Below are 17,554 nucleotides of genomic sequence, written 5' to 3'. Positions count from 1 at the left end.
ACTAGGAACATGAATCTGAAGATGAAATAACAGACACAACAGGCTGGGACACGGATGAGAAGATCAACAGAGAAGAATGGGATGCGTTTTTTGGAGAATCTGATGACGATGAGTCTGATTTTTAAGGATTTTAAAATAATGTTTTTCTTTTTATTTACATATATATTGTGAACAATAAATTGATTATGTTTACTACGATAATTTTGTAATTTCGTTCAGTACAACACCAGTTTTCTTCCACAACCTGTCAAAGTGGCACTTCCATGATGATTTTGGGCCAATACAAAGGGGAGTCGTATTATACACGGGGGGGGGGTTAAATTTTTTCCCCCTTTTCCCCTCAAAATTGTGGGGGGGGTCGCATTATACACGGAACGCATTATACACTAATATTTACGGTAACCCTTCCTGCCAAAGTAATCGGTAAGTCTTTCCATTTCTACAAATCATTCTCTGTCTTCACTAATGGGGAATATAATTTAATTTGTACAAATTCTGAGTTATTGTCAGTCATTTTTCCTCAGTATATGATTCCATCTACTTTCCATTTACATCGACTTCTTTTTGATATCTTTTATAATCAAAGTTTGTCAATGGCATTTCTATCCATATAAATTTTATAACCTGAAACTCTTCCATATTTTTTTTTACTGTTGTTTGTAATTTCTCTAAAGACTCCGCTGAGTCAGATAAATATAGTAGCACATCATCACCAAATAGGCTGATTTTATGTTCTTCCTGTCCAACTTTGAAGCCTTAAATATCCAGATCTATACTTATAATCTCCACCAGCAGTTCAGTCATAAGGATAAAAAGCACTAGGGACAGGGGACACCCCTATCTACTTGATCTACCTAAAGGGAAAACCCTGACATTTCACTTTTAGTTATAACTTTGGCTTGTGGTTTATGATGGAGAGTTTTTATCCAAATTATGAATGTTCTACATATTCCAAATTTCTCCAACGTTTTAAATAAAAAAGAGCATTATAAGTGGTCAAATAGCTTTTCCATGTCAAGAGAGACTGTAATAATGGAATACAACTTGATTTAGCCATATGTATTATATTAAATAGCCTACCCCGACTATTTGAAGAGAGACTTCCTTTGACAAATCCCACCTGATCTGTATGTATTAATTTGGGTAAATATTGCCCAGCCTATTGGCTAATGCCTTCACCAATATCTTATAATCAGCATTCAAAGACAAGATAGGTGTAAATGATGAAGTTTTTAATGGATCCCTGTTTTTTTTCACAACTTTATTTATTCGTTCAACAAGGTTATTACATACAATAAAAAAAAGTACATAATGTGAACAATAAATTATTTTATATATAAAAAAAAAGAGAAAAAAAAGAACCACCCCTCTCAGCCAGCTCTCTTTAGGAGAGCCAAAGAGAAAAAAAACTAAAATATATTTACTAAAATCTAATCAAAGTAAATTTAAGTGTAAATATTCTGAATATAAAAACCACTTATTAAGAAAATTATCATGTAAAACATACCTGATTTTTTTCCATTACCAAACAAGTTATCTCATTATGCTATCTATTAATATCAATTACATTAGCATTTTTCCATGTACTTCCTATACTTTTTTTGCTACAGATAAAGCTAAATTTATAAAAGCAATCTGAAATTTATCTAATCCCAAATCTTTTAAAGGCTTCAACTTACCCAACAAAATTATTGCCGGGTCTAAAAGTATTTTAATCTTATACAAACGTTCTAAAAACAATTGAATTGCTTTCCAAAATGATTGTATATGTACACATAACCAAACAGCATGAAAAAGAGTCCCAACCGAATTACCACATCTAAAACAAGAGTCTGATTCACTAAAACCATATATTTTTTTTAACTTTTCAGGTGTTAAATACAATTGAGGTAAAAAATTGTAATTAACCATTGCATAACAAACATTTATCAATCTAGTAACACTATCATGACAAATATCTAACCAGTCATCCTCAGAAAAAATAAAATTAATATCCTTTTCCCATTTAATCTTAGATCTATCCCATCCTTTTTTTCCAACTCTCCTGTAATATTTGGTACATCAATGAAATATATCCCTTCTTTGGTACAATCACAAGAAAAGATTCAAATTTAGTCAATTTAGGTAAAATCATATCTCTACCAAATATTTGTTTTACTAAAGATCGAAGTTGATAATAAATGAATAAAGAATTCTCATTGATACCAAAATCTTCCCTCATTTGATTAAAAGATAAAAATCTACCTTCTTTAAAACAATTGCCCAAATTTTTTATAACTTTAGATTTCCAATGTAATAAACATTGCTTATGCATTGAAAAAGGATTAGGTTGATTATTATATAACGGTGTTAAAGTCAATAATTTACCCTTAGAACCTATCGTTCTATTTTTCCTCATCCATAACTTCATTAAATGCTTTAGTATGGGCACATTATATTGTTGTAATAAATTTAAATTCCACCGAAACAAAAATTAATGTATTTCAAATTCAAAAGTATTCACCATTTCAATTTTAGCCCAACTAGGGGGCTGTTCCAAATCCATTAAAGAACTACCTCATAATAATTTAACTACCATTAAAGAGCTGCCTCATAATAATTTTGAAAATGAGGTAAACGTAATCCTCCTAATGCATATTTCCAAGTTAATTTATTCAAAGCTACTCTCGGAAATTTACCCTTCCATAAAAATTCCCTAACCATTTTATTTAAATCTCAGAAAAAATTCTTATTAAGTAAACACGGAATTGACTGAAACAAATATTGTATATGTGGAAAGATATTCATTTTAATTGTATTTATTCTTCCAATTAAATTTATAGGAAGATCCTTCCACCTAATCAAATCAGCTTTGATCTTTTACATTAACAGTATATAATTTAATTTATATAAAGATTGATAATCAACATCCACATTTATACCCAAATATTTAATTCGATCAGTCCACTTCAAATTAATAATATTTTTATAAACTGAATAATCTCCTACACCTATCGGTAAAATTTGACTTTTTTCCCAATTAACTTTATATCCAGATAAAGATCCATATTGTGTTAAACACTCCTTCAAGTGTAAAAGTGACTGAGCTGATTTTGTTAAATACACCAATACATTGTCAGCAAATAAATTAATTTTATACTCCTCATCTAAAACTCTCATACCTTGTATCTGTGTATTTTGTCGTATCAGCTGTGCGAAAGGTTCAATTACTAACGCAAATAAAGCTGGAGACAAAGGACAACCTTGTCGAATTGAACGGGTTAATTTAAAAGGTTCCGAGATCTGACCATTTGTCAATACCCTGGCTATTAGTTTATTATATAAAGCTTTAATCCAACCAATCAAAAAAGGACCAAACTTAAATTTCTCTAAAACTTTAAATAAAAAATTCCACGCAACTCTATCAAAGGCCTTTTCTGCATCGAGAGATATCACCATCGGATGGTCAGGGCATTGTCGATATTTATTAATCAAACTAATCACTTGAAGAATATTATTTGAAACATATCTATTCTTTATGAAACCTGTTTGATTAACATGTATCAACTTAGGTAAAAATTTAGCCAATTGATTCACTAATACTTTAGCTATTATTTTATCGTCTACATTTAACAAAGAAATTGGTCTATATAAAGACACCTTCAACGGATCTCTTTCCTTCTTAGGAATTACAGTAACTGGAGCATGATTCAGGTAAATCATAATGTTCATTAATCTGTCGTATCACATCTCCAAACACTGTAGATAAATCATCAAAAAATACCTTATAAAATTCAACCGAAAATCCGTCATCACCAGGTGATTTTCCATTCGGCATTTCCATATTAGCCAATTTAATTTCTAAATCAGTAAAAGGAGCCTCCAGCTCTAATATGTCTTCTTCTTCTAATACCGGTAATTTCAACAATCGATCCACTCTCCTGTTTTTCCTCAGAAGTATATAGTTTCTTATAAAATGAGTAAAACTCATCATTAATCTCACGAGGTTTATAAGTAACAGTCGAATTTCGTCTGACTACATTAATAACCCTTGATACCTGTTCTTTCTTTAACTGCCATGCAAGTACCTTCTGTGCTTTCTCACCCCATTCATAATACCGTTGTTTAGATCTGTTAATCAAGCATTCAAATTGATAAGATTGCAACATGCTGTATTTCAGTTTCAATCTAGACAACTCTATTTTCTGATTTTTCTGTCACATCTCTCTGAAATTCCTTTTCTAATTCATCAATCTGTTTCTCTAATTCAAGGCTCTCGGTCAAATAATTATTTTTAACATTAGAAGTATAACTAATTATTTGACCTCTCAAGTAAGCTTTCATAGCATCCCACATATAAATTTACTCTGAACAGAATTAACATTCTCTTCCAAGAAAAAATTGATTTGTTTTGTAAAAAATACAATAAATTTCATTTTTTTAACAACATCGTATTGAATCTCCAACGAGAAGCTGCACGAATTCTTTCAGAACTCTCATAAATAAAATACAAGAAGGAATGATCTGAAATTACCCTACTTTTATATTCTGCTTGCAATATTTTCCCCTGTAAATGTGCCAATACTGAGAAAAAATCAATTCTAGAAAAGGATTCATGTCTAAATAAATAAAAAGAGAAATCCTTCTCTGTTGGGTTGAGACGTCACCAAATGTCCACTAAATTAAGATCTTTCATCAAAGCTCGAATTTGAATTGCCATTTTGGATTTTTTAACATTTTTTGGAAATTTATCTAATAAAGGTTCCAAATCACAGTTGAAATTTCTTCCAACCAAAACATTTTCATTACCTTGTCCCAGAAGCAAAAATGCATCCGAAATAAATGCTTCATCATCCACATTCAGTGCATAAATGTTAAGTAAAGTCCAAAATTCATTAAAATTCAATTTAAGAATACGTCCTGCATTCATTTCCATTGATTGTCATTCAAAAGATAAATTTTTATGTATTAAAATTTCTACTCCCTTAGCTTTAGAGTTAAATGAAGAAAAGAAAACATGTCCAACCCAGTCCCTCTTCAATTTCATACTTTCTTTTTCATTCAAATGTGTCTCTTGTAAAAAAGCATTATCAATTTTCATCTTTTTGATATATGCCAAAACCTCTTATGCTTGATCGGTTATTTAATCCCTGAACATTAAAAGTAGCAAACTTCAAATTTGACATATCTATACAATTGCTAAATACCAAAAATAATCAAAAAATGAATAATAATAAAGAAAAAAAAATATATATAGAACCCCTCCCCAAATTAAAATATATTGGCCCTCCAAATAAAAATAATATTCGTTAATAAAAAGAAGAAAAAACAACAAAAAAAGACCCCAAAAAAACTACCAAAAGGTAGTAACTCCCTAAAAAAAACTGGGAGTGGTTACCCACTAGTGACTGATGACTAACAAAGAAATTAGTGCAATCCCCTCCTCCCCAGCCAGCTAATCAAAAATATTAACATATTACAAAAAAAATTTCAGCCTTGAGATTCCAGTCCAGATGGTGAACTCATTTCAAGAGTAGATGAACTCTTTCCATTCCCGTTCTTTCCATTTCTGCCATTTTTCCCATTTCCAAGACCAGCAGATTTTCTTTTAGGAGATAATGGTGGACTTCTTTGTCCTCTGACATCTGGTAGCGAATTAGCAAAAATCATTGCCTCATGTTCATTCTCAAAGAATTGAGACTGATAGTTTCCATAAAACACTTTCAACACAGCAGGGTAACGAAAAGCAAATTTGTAACCTTTACGCCATAAAACGTCTTTAACTGGATTAAATTCACGTCGACGTCTGATAACATCTTGACTCAAATCAGGGTAGAAGAAAACTCTACTATTCTGAACCATCATTGGAGCTTGCCTTTGTCTTGCATTTTGAACTGCAAGTCGAAGAATTGTCTTTCTATCCAAACAGTTCAAACAGCGAACTATCACAGCTCTTGGAGGTTGACCAGGTAAAGTGTTCTTCTTAAAGCTCTATGTGCTCTTTCCAATACCAATCCATCAGGAAAAGACTCTGCCCTAACATCTGGGGAATCCAATTTTTTTTAAAATTGACAGGATCTTGACCTTCTATACCTTCTGGTAAACCCACAATTTTCACGTTATTTCTTCTGCTTTGATTTTCCAAATAGTCTATTTTTTTTGTTAATTCTCTTTCCCGGGCTCCTAAATCTTTAAGTGATTTTTCCACCTTTATTATTGTTTCTGTATTGGATTGTACCTGTTGTTTACATTCAGAAAAGAAAGCTTCAAATTTTTTTAAGTTTTCCCAATTTTCTTTAGCTTCTGCCTTAACCACATTTAAGTCTGAACTCCTATCAGTATTCATTTGAACCAGCTGATTCAATTGACCAGTAATGATATCCAAATAAGAAGCAATACCTTCAAACATCGTGTAAACAGGTTGAGATGCAATTTGGAATGCAGGATCCAGTTCCACAATTTGTAACTCACTTTCTTCCAGCTCTTCTTCCATTTCCTGTATAGTGGTAGAGTAAGGTAAGTCCTCTTCTGGTTGTAATTCAAAAGGCAGCATTCTAATCATTTTGCTGCGAGTTTGGACACCCAACGACGATCCCCCGACTTCCTCAGGGGGTCGTCGCTGTCCTCCCCCCGCAGACCATTTTTTAATAAAATTACGAAATCCTCCATAATTAGCAGCACTACTTAAACCCCCAGTCACTATAGACTGTGTGTCTAACGTCACAGCTCTCTTCCTCCGCGCCTCCAGGCTCGTGCCCAACTTCTAGGGAGCGTGCTCCTTCTTCCACAAAATGGGTCAAACCAGCACCATCTTGAGACTGGTGAGTGGCTGTTACTTTAACTTTTGTCCCCACCGGCGATCGCTGAAGCTTGGGGATCGCTGAAATCGAGTCAGAGGCTGTTTCAGGTCGTTTAGGCCCCAAGTCTTCTGCACTCCGAAACTGTATTTTCTTTTGTAACTGAGGCTTAGGTTTTTTTTTCTATTAGTAGTTATAATGGCTCACCAAAATATCAAACAAAAAATTTAAATTTTAAAATTAAAAATAAAAGATTAAAAAATGGGTACTTAAAAGTCTGACCAGAGAGGGCAGGGATTACACGTCTAGTCTCTACACCATCTCGCCACGCCCCCTGTTTTTTTTTCTTTTGGTAACACTAATAATAGCGTTGAAATGAGTCTGGGAGAGTCTAAGTCTCCACTGCCTGGTCTAGCATATCCATTATAAGAGGCACCAGCAGGTCCTTAAATCGTCTATAGAACTCGGGCAGAAACCCATCCTCCCCCGGAGACTTATTAGCATGCAGAGTGTTCAGAGCCTTCTCAATTTCTTCTCTTGTGAATGGGTCGTCTAACTACATCTGCTCTCTGACCTCTAATTTTGGAAACTAAACATTCGCTCAGAACTTGTCTGTCTCATTGACATCTCCTAATAATTCTGGTTTATATAGTTTTGTATAATGTCTAAAAAATATTATTAATCCCTTTCAGGTGTATATTAGAATGTCAAGTTCCATTTTAATTGCATTTATCATCCTGAGTAACTCCTCTGACTTTACTTGCAAGGACAAAACCTTATGTTTTCGTTCTCCTAATTCATAATATTTTTGCTTTACTTTTTAACTTTTTTCCCATTTTATACATTTGCAGTGTGTTATATCTTTTTTTTATTTTCTAAGATTCGATATATTTCTTGTAAAGCCATCCTGTTAGTCTTGTTATATCTTTCTCCAAGCCATCTAACTCTGCATTATATTCTCTTTTAAGATTTTTTGAATAAAAAATAATTTGCCCTCTCAGATATGCTTTAAGCCACACATGTCAAACTCAGGCCCACAGGCCAAATTTGGCCCAGAATATCATATCAAATATGTATTAGACCTGGTCCGCTGGCTGCCGCACCAGTATAGCACATGCACAGCTAATACTACAAATCCCAGAATGCTTTGCAAATGCATTGGCGCTGGCCTGTCAGCCCACTAATCGCCCCCACCTCCTCTCTTTACTTCCATTAGCATCTGCTACCTGTCGTCTAACTCACATGTAATAAACCCCTTACGAAAAATGGCCAAACAAAAGACAGAAAACAGGACCTTTCAAGACAGGTGGGAGGCAGACTATATGTTCATCATTTTAAAAGACAAATCTGTTTGTCTTGTGTGTGGAGCCAGCGTGTCTGTAGTTAAAGAATATAACATACGATGACACTATGAAACGAAACACCAGGACAGGTATAAGGATCTGAACGAGAAGCAAAAGCTCCAGAAGGTGGAGGAGATGAAAAGAAATCTGGTTTTACAGCAAACTTTATTTTATATTTTATTTCTCATTTGTTAATGTTCTTCTGGAAAGAGTTTAACCAAAACTATTATTAAATATTTATTTTAATAAGAAAAAGTTTAACATTACATATGTTGAAAAAAGAGAAAACATGCAGATGTTGTTGAAAATTTTCAATAAATATTTAGTTTGGCCCACGACTTAGTCCAAGTTTTTAATTTTGGCCCTCTGTGAATTTGAGTTTGACACCCCTGCTTTAACCGTATCCCATATCAAAAAGCTGTTATTGTTGGAAGGGAGATTCGTCTTACAAAATAGTTCCATCTTCTAATAAACAACGTGGCATTAAGACGCCATCTGTACACATTTTCTTGTTTCTCCACTATTGCAATAATTCAGGTTAATGGTGATAGTCTGATAATAGCCTCACCAAGTATTCCGTTTTTATCACTCTGCTTTTTAACTGTGCAAACATTAAGAATAAATCAGTCCTTGTATGTGAATCATGGACCCTTGAATAAAATGAGTAGTCTCTCTCTATCTGGGATTGAGTTGCCTCCAAATATCAATCAGATTTAAATCCTTCATGCATGATAACGTCGTTTTTGCTGCTTTTGCCTTCATTACCATTCTTGCTGATTTATTCAATATCAGATCCAAACAGAAATTAAAATGCTCCTGACCAATATATTTTGTCTACCCTCTGCTGCTTTTAAAAAGATATCCTTCATAAAAGTTTCATCATCATAGTTTGTAGCATAGATTTTTTAAACGTCATGAACTACAAAACGGAATACAGGAAAGAGATTGAAAATCTAGTGGCACAATGCCCAGATAGCAACCTCTCACTTTCTCAACATTAATAAAATGAAGGATTAACATTGTCTTCAGGGGAGGGGCAAGAGTCCGCACCCATGTCCACATTGAGTAGATAGCTTCAAGTTCTTTGGAATAACTATCTTCACTGACAAAGGCAAACACATTGACACCACAATCAAGAAAGTGCAACAGCACTTCTACTTTCTTAGAAGACAAAGGATGTTTGGCACAACACCCTTGTCCCTCACAACTTCTATAGCTGCACAATCAAAAACTAAATTGTTGGATGCATCACTGTGTTATGGAAGCTGTTCTGCTCAAGGTTAGAACAAACTATAGAAGGAGGTGAATGCTGCTCAGAAAATAAGTAATCTTCCCTCCCTTCCATGGACTCCACCTATCTTTCCTACTGCCTAGAAAATGCAGGCAACACTGAAATACCCATCATACACTTCCCCGCTCCTTCCCTCCCTCCCTCAGGAGACATTTTAAGAGTGTGAAAGCGATCACTTTAATCCCCATCAGGTTCCTGAATAAACCCCACAACAAAACCATCACGCTTGGTGCTAATTGACCTTCCTTTGCATTGAAATCTGTCATTGTGCATTTTACATGGCTGCATGAATGTTGGGGATAGCCTGTTTGCTTGCTGAAGAACCCTTTTCACTGAACTTGATATCTTGTAACAAACTTTGTGACCTAAACTTTAGTCTCAAACCAAAAGTTGGATGTCTTTGGGTTCAATTTTGTACTTTATTGTGTCTGTGATTTGGATGTTATTTGGCTTTGATAGTTTTTTGATTTAAGCAAGAGCTTTTTGCATTGGTAAAGTTTATGCAGCCACCCTGGAAACTGGCTGTATATTATCAAGTATATTTGATGGCGAGCTCCCTTTCTCTGAGGGGTAATGAAAACAATTATTCCTTACACTGGTATCTCATTGGCGGAGACGTCGCCGCAACTGCCGCGACTACTTGGGTGACTCAGGAAACCAAAAAATGGCTTGCGCTCTCACCAAGGCAATGCCAGGGTGACAACCAATTCGCCCGGAAGTCGCGGGAACATCTCCAAGACTTCTTCTCAGTTGCGGTGACGTCTCCGGCAGTTGCTGCGACATCTCCGGCAGTTGCTGCGACGCCTCTGCGACATCTCCGACAGTTGCTACAATGTCTCCATCAGTTGCGGCAACGTCGTGGAGACTAATTTTGTCCACGACTGGGGAGACATCTCCGTGACATCGCCGCAATGTCTCCTCAGTCTCCTTGGTCTCCAAAGAAATCGAGCATGTTTGAATTTCCCGTGACTCCCCGGAGACCCAGCTAGTTTCCACAACCAGCGGAGACTCGAGACGTCACCAGGTCACCACCTAGTCTCCAAGCCAATGAGATAGGCCCTTTAAAGACCGGTCTTTGATCAGATGTTTTCTGTTTGATGATTTTTTTTTTCTTTATCCACAGAATATCTGACCGTGTTTTCTCAAATGATTGCTTTCCATGACCCAGATTTGAGTAACCATCTCAATGAGATTGGCTTCATTCCAGATGTAAGTACTAAGGGCATCCATAAATTCTCCACTTAATGTTTAATTGCCCTCGAACTTGGTTTATAAAACTAGTGGATATCGATCTGTTATTAATGAATTTACAAAGGGTAATGTTTAGAAGATACATGCCCCTCATTTGCTTCTCTTTAGCCCCTTTAACACTGCCAACCCTCCTAGGAAGTGGTAAAATTTACCGGGCCTGTTGCACTCAGGACCGTTACCCACTGTACCATGATTTACCTGGTTAATCGGCAACCCGACAGTTTAAGGTGGGGGGGGGGGGAGGTTCCTGCCTCCAGCAGTGACAACGAGAGAGTGGGTTGTGCTTTCATACAACCAGAAGGTGATTAGTGAGTTAACTTGCCCCCACCAAGTGTCAGAGCCCGGTTGAATTTAACTCACCTGCCAGGTTGAGATGTTTCACACAGCACGATTCTAGAAATAGACCTGCTAAATTAGCCAGTTAACCCACACGGAATTGGCAGTGAAAAAAAGGGGCAACACTAATGGCGACTCTTTGTCTTTCTGACTGTAGGCAGAAGGAAATTTTGTGTAATATTGTATGTTCTGTACCATTACATGAAAGAGAGTATAGTTATACTTGTTTGACTTTTTCCCCTGATGATATGAAACAGAATAAACAGAAAAACATTACATATATATCTATTTATACTATTTATTTTGTGGCTTGAGGCTGTAGTCTGGTTGTCTATGCTCTGCTTAGCACAGAAATCATTTTTGTTAAGAGATAAAGAGATCTGCTAAAATGCAGTTGGGGTCACAGAGAAAATAAATTGTTATTTTCTTTCTTATCATTATGCACCAGATAGTATTGGCCTCCAAATAACATTACAATGCCACAGGCAATAAACTAAGTAAAATCTGATCCACATAAGAATGTCATGTGTCACATTAACTTGTATGAGGAAGTCTTGAGGGGAACTTCATAAAATGCATTCATGCTAGCTTTCTTCAACGACATGTTAGTGAACCTGCAAGGGAACATGCTATCTTACATCTGGTTCTGTGCAGAGACAGGCAAAATTAACAGTCTGGTCATTGGGAACTTTTTTAGAAAGAGTGATCACAGTACTAATGATTTTCTCATTCGAATGGAAGGCCATCTAGATCAATCTACTACCAGTGTATTGTGCTAAGCAGGATAAAGGAGGAGTTGGCTCATATAGACTGGGAGCACAAGCTATATAGTGGGAAAGTTGAGGAACAGCAGAAGAATTTCAAAGAGATTTTTCAGTGTTCAAAACAATTACATATTGTCATTAAAAGTAAGGACAGTAAAGCTAAAGAAGGCATCAAACTAAAAGCTCATGAATACAAAGTTGTCAAGAAGAGTGAGAAATTGAAAGATTGAGAAAACTTTAAAAAGCAAATATTAAGGAAGGGAGAGATAGATTATGAAAGTAAACTTGCACAAATTATAAAAACAGATGGTAAAAGTTTATTTACAATTTTGTAAATCAGAAAAAGGAGGCTAAAGTTAACATAGGTCCTTTGGAAAATAAGAAGGGGAAATTAATATTGGATACTGTGGAAATGGCCAAGGCCTTGAACTACTATTTTGTGTCAGTCTTCACGGTGGAGGACATAGCTAACATGCCAAAGAGAGATGTTATGAATGCAATGGGAGGTGAGGAACTTGATACAATTGCAGTAAAGGCAGATAAGTCCCCTGGTACTGATGGGATGGATCCCAGGGTACTGAAAAAAATGGTGGAAGTTCGAATAGAGGTGTTTGTGATGATTTACCAAAATTCTCTGGATTCTGGGCAGGTCCCAGCTCAGTGGAAGACTTCAAATGTCATGCCACTGTTTCAAAAAAAGATGTAGACAAAAGGAAGATAACAATAGGCCAGTGTGCTTAAGAATAAATGCTTAAGAAAAATAGCAAGACACTTGGATACAAATTGTTTTATTAGGTGGATGAAGCATAGATTCAGGAAGGACCAGTCCTGCTTGACAAATTTAGTGGGGTTCCTTGAGGATAATTTTGTTTGTCTAATAAAAAATATAATGAGTGTAGTGGATAGAGTTTAGGTGAATGTTGTATAGTTGGATTTTGAGTAGGCATTGATAAGGTGCCACATAAAAGACATTCTTAAGAGAAGGATGCATGGAATTGGGATAATATATTAGCATGGATAGTGCATAGTGAAATAATAGAAGGCAGAGAGTTGGAATGAATGGGTATTTCTCTTTGGCAATCAATGTTGAGCTGAGTGCCATGGGGGTCAGTGGTGGGCCCAAAACTATTCACAATATAACTGTTCATGATTTGGAAGAGGAAGAGTGTAGTGTGTCTTAAGTTTGTTGGTGACACTAACCTGAGTGGAAAAGCAAACTGTGCAGAGAGATGCAGATAGTTAAGTGACTGGGCAGAGGTCTGCCAGATGGAGTACAATGGTGGTGAATGCTAGGACACCCATTTTGGAAGTAAAAGTAGAAGATCATATTACTTAAATGTAAATGATTGCAGCATGCTGTTGTGCATAGGGATCTGGGAGTACTTGTGCATGAATTGCAAAAATTTGGTTTGCATGTGCAACAGGTAATCAAGCGGGAAAATGGATTGTTGGCCTCCCATTGCCAGAAGGATTGAATTTAAGAGCAGGGCAACTCTGCTTTAACTGAACAGGGTGCTGGTGAGGCTGCACCTGAGGTACTATGTGCCGTTCTCATCTCCTTACTTTGCTAGGATTCTCCTAAATAGAATAATACCTAGTGTCGCCGAGAATATTCTCCCAGAATCACAGTGCGGCTTTCGCGCAAACAGAGGAACTACTGACATGGTCTTTGCCCTCAGACAGCTCCAAGAAAAGTGCAGAGAACAAAACAAAGGACTCTACATCACCTTTGTTGACCTCACCAAAGCCTTCGACACCGTGAGCAGGAAAGGGCTTTGGCAAATACTAGAACGCATCGGATGTCCCCCAAAGTTCCTCAACATGATTATCCAACTGCACGAAAACCAACAAGGTCGGGTCAGATACAGCAATGAGCTCTCTGAACCCTTCTCCATTAACAATGGCGTGAAGCAAGGCTGTGTTCTCGCACCAACCCTCTTTTCAATCTTCTTCAACATGATGCTGAACCAAGCCATGAAAGACCTCAACAATGAAGACGCTGTTTACATCCGGTACCGCACGGATGGCAGTCTCTTCAATCTGAGGTGCCTGCAAGCTCACACCAAGACACAAGAGAAACTTGTCCGTGAACTACTCTTTGCAGATGATGCCGCTTTAGTTGCCCATTCAGAGCCAGCTCTTCAGCGCTTGACGTCCTGTTTTGCGGAAACTGCCAAAATGTTTGGCCTGGAAGTCAGCCTGAAGAAAACTGAGGTCCTCCATCAGCCAGCTCCCCACAATGACTACCAGCACCCCCACATCTCCATCGGGCACACAAAACTCAAAACGGTCAACCAGTTTACCTATCTCGGCTGCACCATTTCATCAGACGCAAGGATCGACAATGAGATAGACAACAGACTCGCCAAGGCAAATAGCGCCTTTGGAAGACTACACAAAAGAGTCTGGAAAAACAACCAACTGAAAAACCTCACAAAGATAAGCGTATACAGAGCCGTTGTCATACCCACACTCCTGTTTGGCTCCGAATCATGGGTCCTCTACCGGCATCACCTACGGCTCCTAGAACGCTTCCACCAGCGTTGTCTCCGCTCCATCCTCAACATTCATTGGAGCGTTTTCATCCCTAACGTCGAAGTACTCGAGATGGCAGAGGTCGACAGCATCGAGTCCACGCTGCTGAAGATCCAGCTGCGCTAGGTGGGTCACGTCTCCAGAATGGAGGACCATCGCCTTCCCAAGATCGTGTTATATGGCGAGCTCTCCACTGGCCACCGTGACAGAGGTGCACCAAAGAAAAGGTACAAGGACTGCCTAAAGAAATCTCTTGGTGCCTGCCACATTGACCACCGCCAGTGGGCTGATATCGCCTCAAACCGTGCATCTTGGCGCCTCACAGTTTGGCGGGCAGCAACCTCCTTTGAAGAAGACCGCAGAGCCCACCTCACTGACAAAAGGCAAAGGAGGAAAAACCCAACACCCAACCCCAACCAACCAATTTTCCCCTGCAACCGCTGCAACCGTGTCTGCCTGTCCCGCATCGGACTTGTCAGCCACAAACGAGCCTGCAGCTGACGTGGACATTTACCCCCTCCATAAATCTTCGTCCGCGAAGCCAAGCCAAAGAAAAAGAAAGAAGACTTGAGAAAAGATGTACAGGCTTTGAAGAAGGTGATGCAGAAAAGGTTCACCAGATTGATTCCAGAGATGAGAATTTAGCTTATGAGGACAGATTGGGTTGCATAGGACTAAATTTGCTTGAATTCATTTGAGAGGGAAATGTAGAAATGTTCAATTATAAAAAGTAGATATAAAGGTAGGAAAGTTATTTCCTCTGGTAGGAAGATTTTGGGGAGTAGATATAGGATGGAGGTGAGAAGAAACTGCTTTTCCCAGAAGAGTGAACTCTGGGATTCTCTATTCAAGGAAGCCGTAGAGGTTTCCTTATTAAATATACAAGTCGAGTACTCCTTTTCCAAAGATTCAAAAACTGAAAAGATCCAAAAACAAAAAAAAATTTTTTTAGTGTTGACCTGATGTCTTAAGTGGAAATAAAAATTCAACATCTGATTTGCCAGTGTGAGGCTCTGATGCTCTGTTTGGTGCCAGTTTGATTACAATAACAGTTAAAAAAAAATGAAATCTTTGCTTCTGACGGGAAGATGGCTGAATGAAGCTGGGTCCAAGTCTTCAGCATTGGCTGCAGCTGGAGTAAACACGGCGGCTCCACTCTCAACATTGTCCGCATTGAAGAAGTCGCTTCGGGCTCCCTGGCAGGAGTGGGGTCTGTAGTCAGGGACCAGCAACAGTCATGGGGAGGAGTGGGGAGTGGCGGCAGTGGCGGTGGGGAGGTGGTCTTTTTTTCAATCTTTTTTATTTGTTTTTGAAGAAATACAATACAATGAAGAAAATCATATGAAACTGAAAATACAGTATCACATCTGTGTGTATGTGTAGATATAAAAAACTTCAAACAGTATAAATTTGATTCCTCCCTCCACTCCAATGGGTGAAAATGAAAAGAAATCAAAAGTACTGTATAAAAAAGGCCCACATAATCTACTCTAATTTTTTTAAAAAACAACTAATTTAAAAAACCAGCTGAGCAGCTTATCCAGAGGGTTGCATATATTTTGTAGTGTTTGGTTCCTACCTTACATCAGTGTGGTAGTCTTCTTTTGTAAGCAGATCTTTGTTTTTTGTAAGTACTAAACATTATCTCATGTAAATTTTCCACTTGTAGCATTATGTGAGTGTTCAAAAAGCCTTCCGTTGTTTGTTGTTGCTGTTTAACCGCTGATACAGGTATTCTGTTGATACCTCTGTACTGTTTAGTTCCATTGTTCCAACATCAGAAAACACCCAAGATCCAAAAAACCTTTTGGTCCCAAGCATTTCAGATAAGGGGTACTCAACCTCTATTTGAGAAATGGATAGATTTTTCACAGAAGGGGAATTAAGGGTTATGGGGAAAGCCTGCTAGGTGGATCTGAGTCTATGGCAGATCAGCCATGATTTTGTTGAATGGCATAGCAAGTATGGTGAGCCAGCTGGCTTACTTCTGTTCCTATTTCTTGGGTAGATATCATAAATGTTGTGGATCAATGAAAAAATATGATGCAAAATGTTTGATCCCTCCAACAACAAAGATGTGACTAGCTAACTTGCTTGGGTGGTATTAGTTGAAAGAGAATGGTTTTGTAAAGCCTATATGTTTGGTTAGTGCCATACAATCTTCCACATCTGTTAAAAATTGCACTGGTCATCAGTTTAGCTTTGAACCCTCAGGCAAGATTAACTGATCTCGCCTTCAGTGAGACACAAATATCATCTTCTGAGTCCAAGGAAAACATATTAAACAAAGGCAGTGAATCTTTTGGTCTTTTTTTCCCAAATTCTGTGATTCATTGTGTTAAGCCACTGCTGACTAAAGCTTTCAATAATGTCATTCTGAAAACTTAGCCTGTAAACCTGTGCTGACCATCCCTTCAGTTTGGTGAAGAAGCCAAATAGTAAACAAAGAAAAAAATTCAGTATGTTCACAGCCAACATTCCTGCATCAAGTAAAACCTAAAAGAGATCAACAGGCCATTCAGCTCACACTTTATATAGTTTTGTCTTCGGTCAGTTTTCTTTCAGTAATGGTTTTTAGACTTCAGGCATGTAACGGCACAAGTAGGAATTTTACCACTACACAAGCAGTCTAAAAAGGAATGTGCAGCAATTATGAATCAATTCTTGCACCACAATTTATCCTGCAGGACCTCTACAACTTTTTAGAGGAAGCCTGCAGAGTAAATTGTACCAGAAAAATTAGTTGACTGTCATCCACTCAACTCCATGTCCAACCACCAGGACTATTGCACTCAGGTACTTGCAGTCTAGAAAGTGTAACAGAGTATATAGATATGTTTTTGGGAGATAACTTGGGAAAGATTTGTTAGAGTAGATCACATACAAACACTTTAAAACAGATCTTATTTGAAATACTGGAGCTCTGCCCCATGCTAGACATATCAGCTACACAGCTTTTGCAAGAGGTTTTGAAGAGTGTTCAAGATACTTCACTAATGGATTGTTGTTTACCAAAGGCAACAGATGAAAGAGCATGCCGGAGCCGCTGCTGTCTGGAAGCGAGCTTGCTGTTGTAAGAGGGTCATGTGGTTTTGCAAGCAGAGAGAGTCAAACTGGTTTTCTCTCACAGAGAGAGAGAGAGAGAGAGAGAGATATCACTTGACAGTGTTACAGCCAGAAGAAGTAGCTGGCTGTCTAATGTTTCACTTGGAATAAGAGAAACAAAAAGGAACTCTGTGATGACCTGAAAGAAAAAGG

The 17,554-nt window shown here is 37.5% G+C and overlaps 1 protein-coding gene across 4 annotated transcripts in view; it reads left to right on the top strand.

The window, feature by feature from the left end:
• Positions 1-17,554, top strand: part of tbck (TBC1 domain containing kinase) — a 278,142-nt gene that overhangs the window by 128,555 nt on the left and 132,033 nt on the right. For all 4 annotated transcript variants that reach the window (XM_069925750.1, XM_069925752.1, XM_069925751.1 and 1 more), the window contains one exon: positions 10,534-10,619. In XM_069925750.1, coding sequence (XP_069781851.1) covers positions 10,534-10,619 — 86 coding nt within the window. The remainder of the gene's footprint in view (positions 1-10,533; positions 10,620-17,554) is intronic.

This window comes from Narcine bancroftii, chromosome 3 (assembly GCF_036971445.1).
Source record: "Narcine bancroftii isolate sNarBan1 chromosome 3, sNarBan1.hap1, whole genome shotgun sequence".
NCBI lineage: Eukaryota > Metazoa > Chordata > Chondrichthyes > Torpediniformes > Narcinidae > Narcine > Narcine bancroftii.
This window is presented reverse-complemented; position numbering and strand designations above follow the sequence as displayed.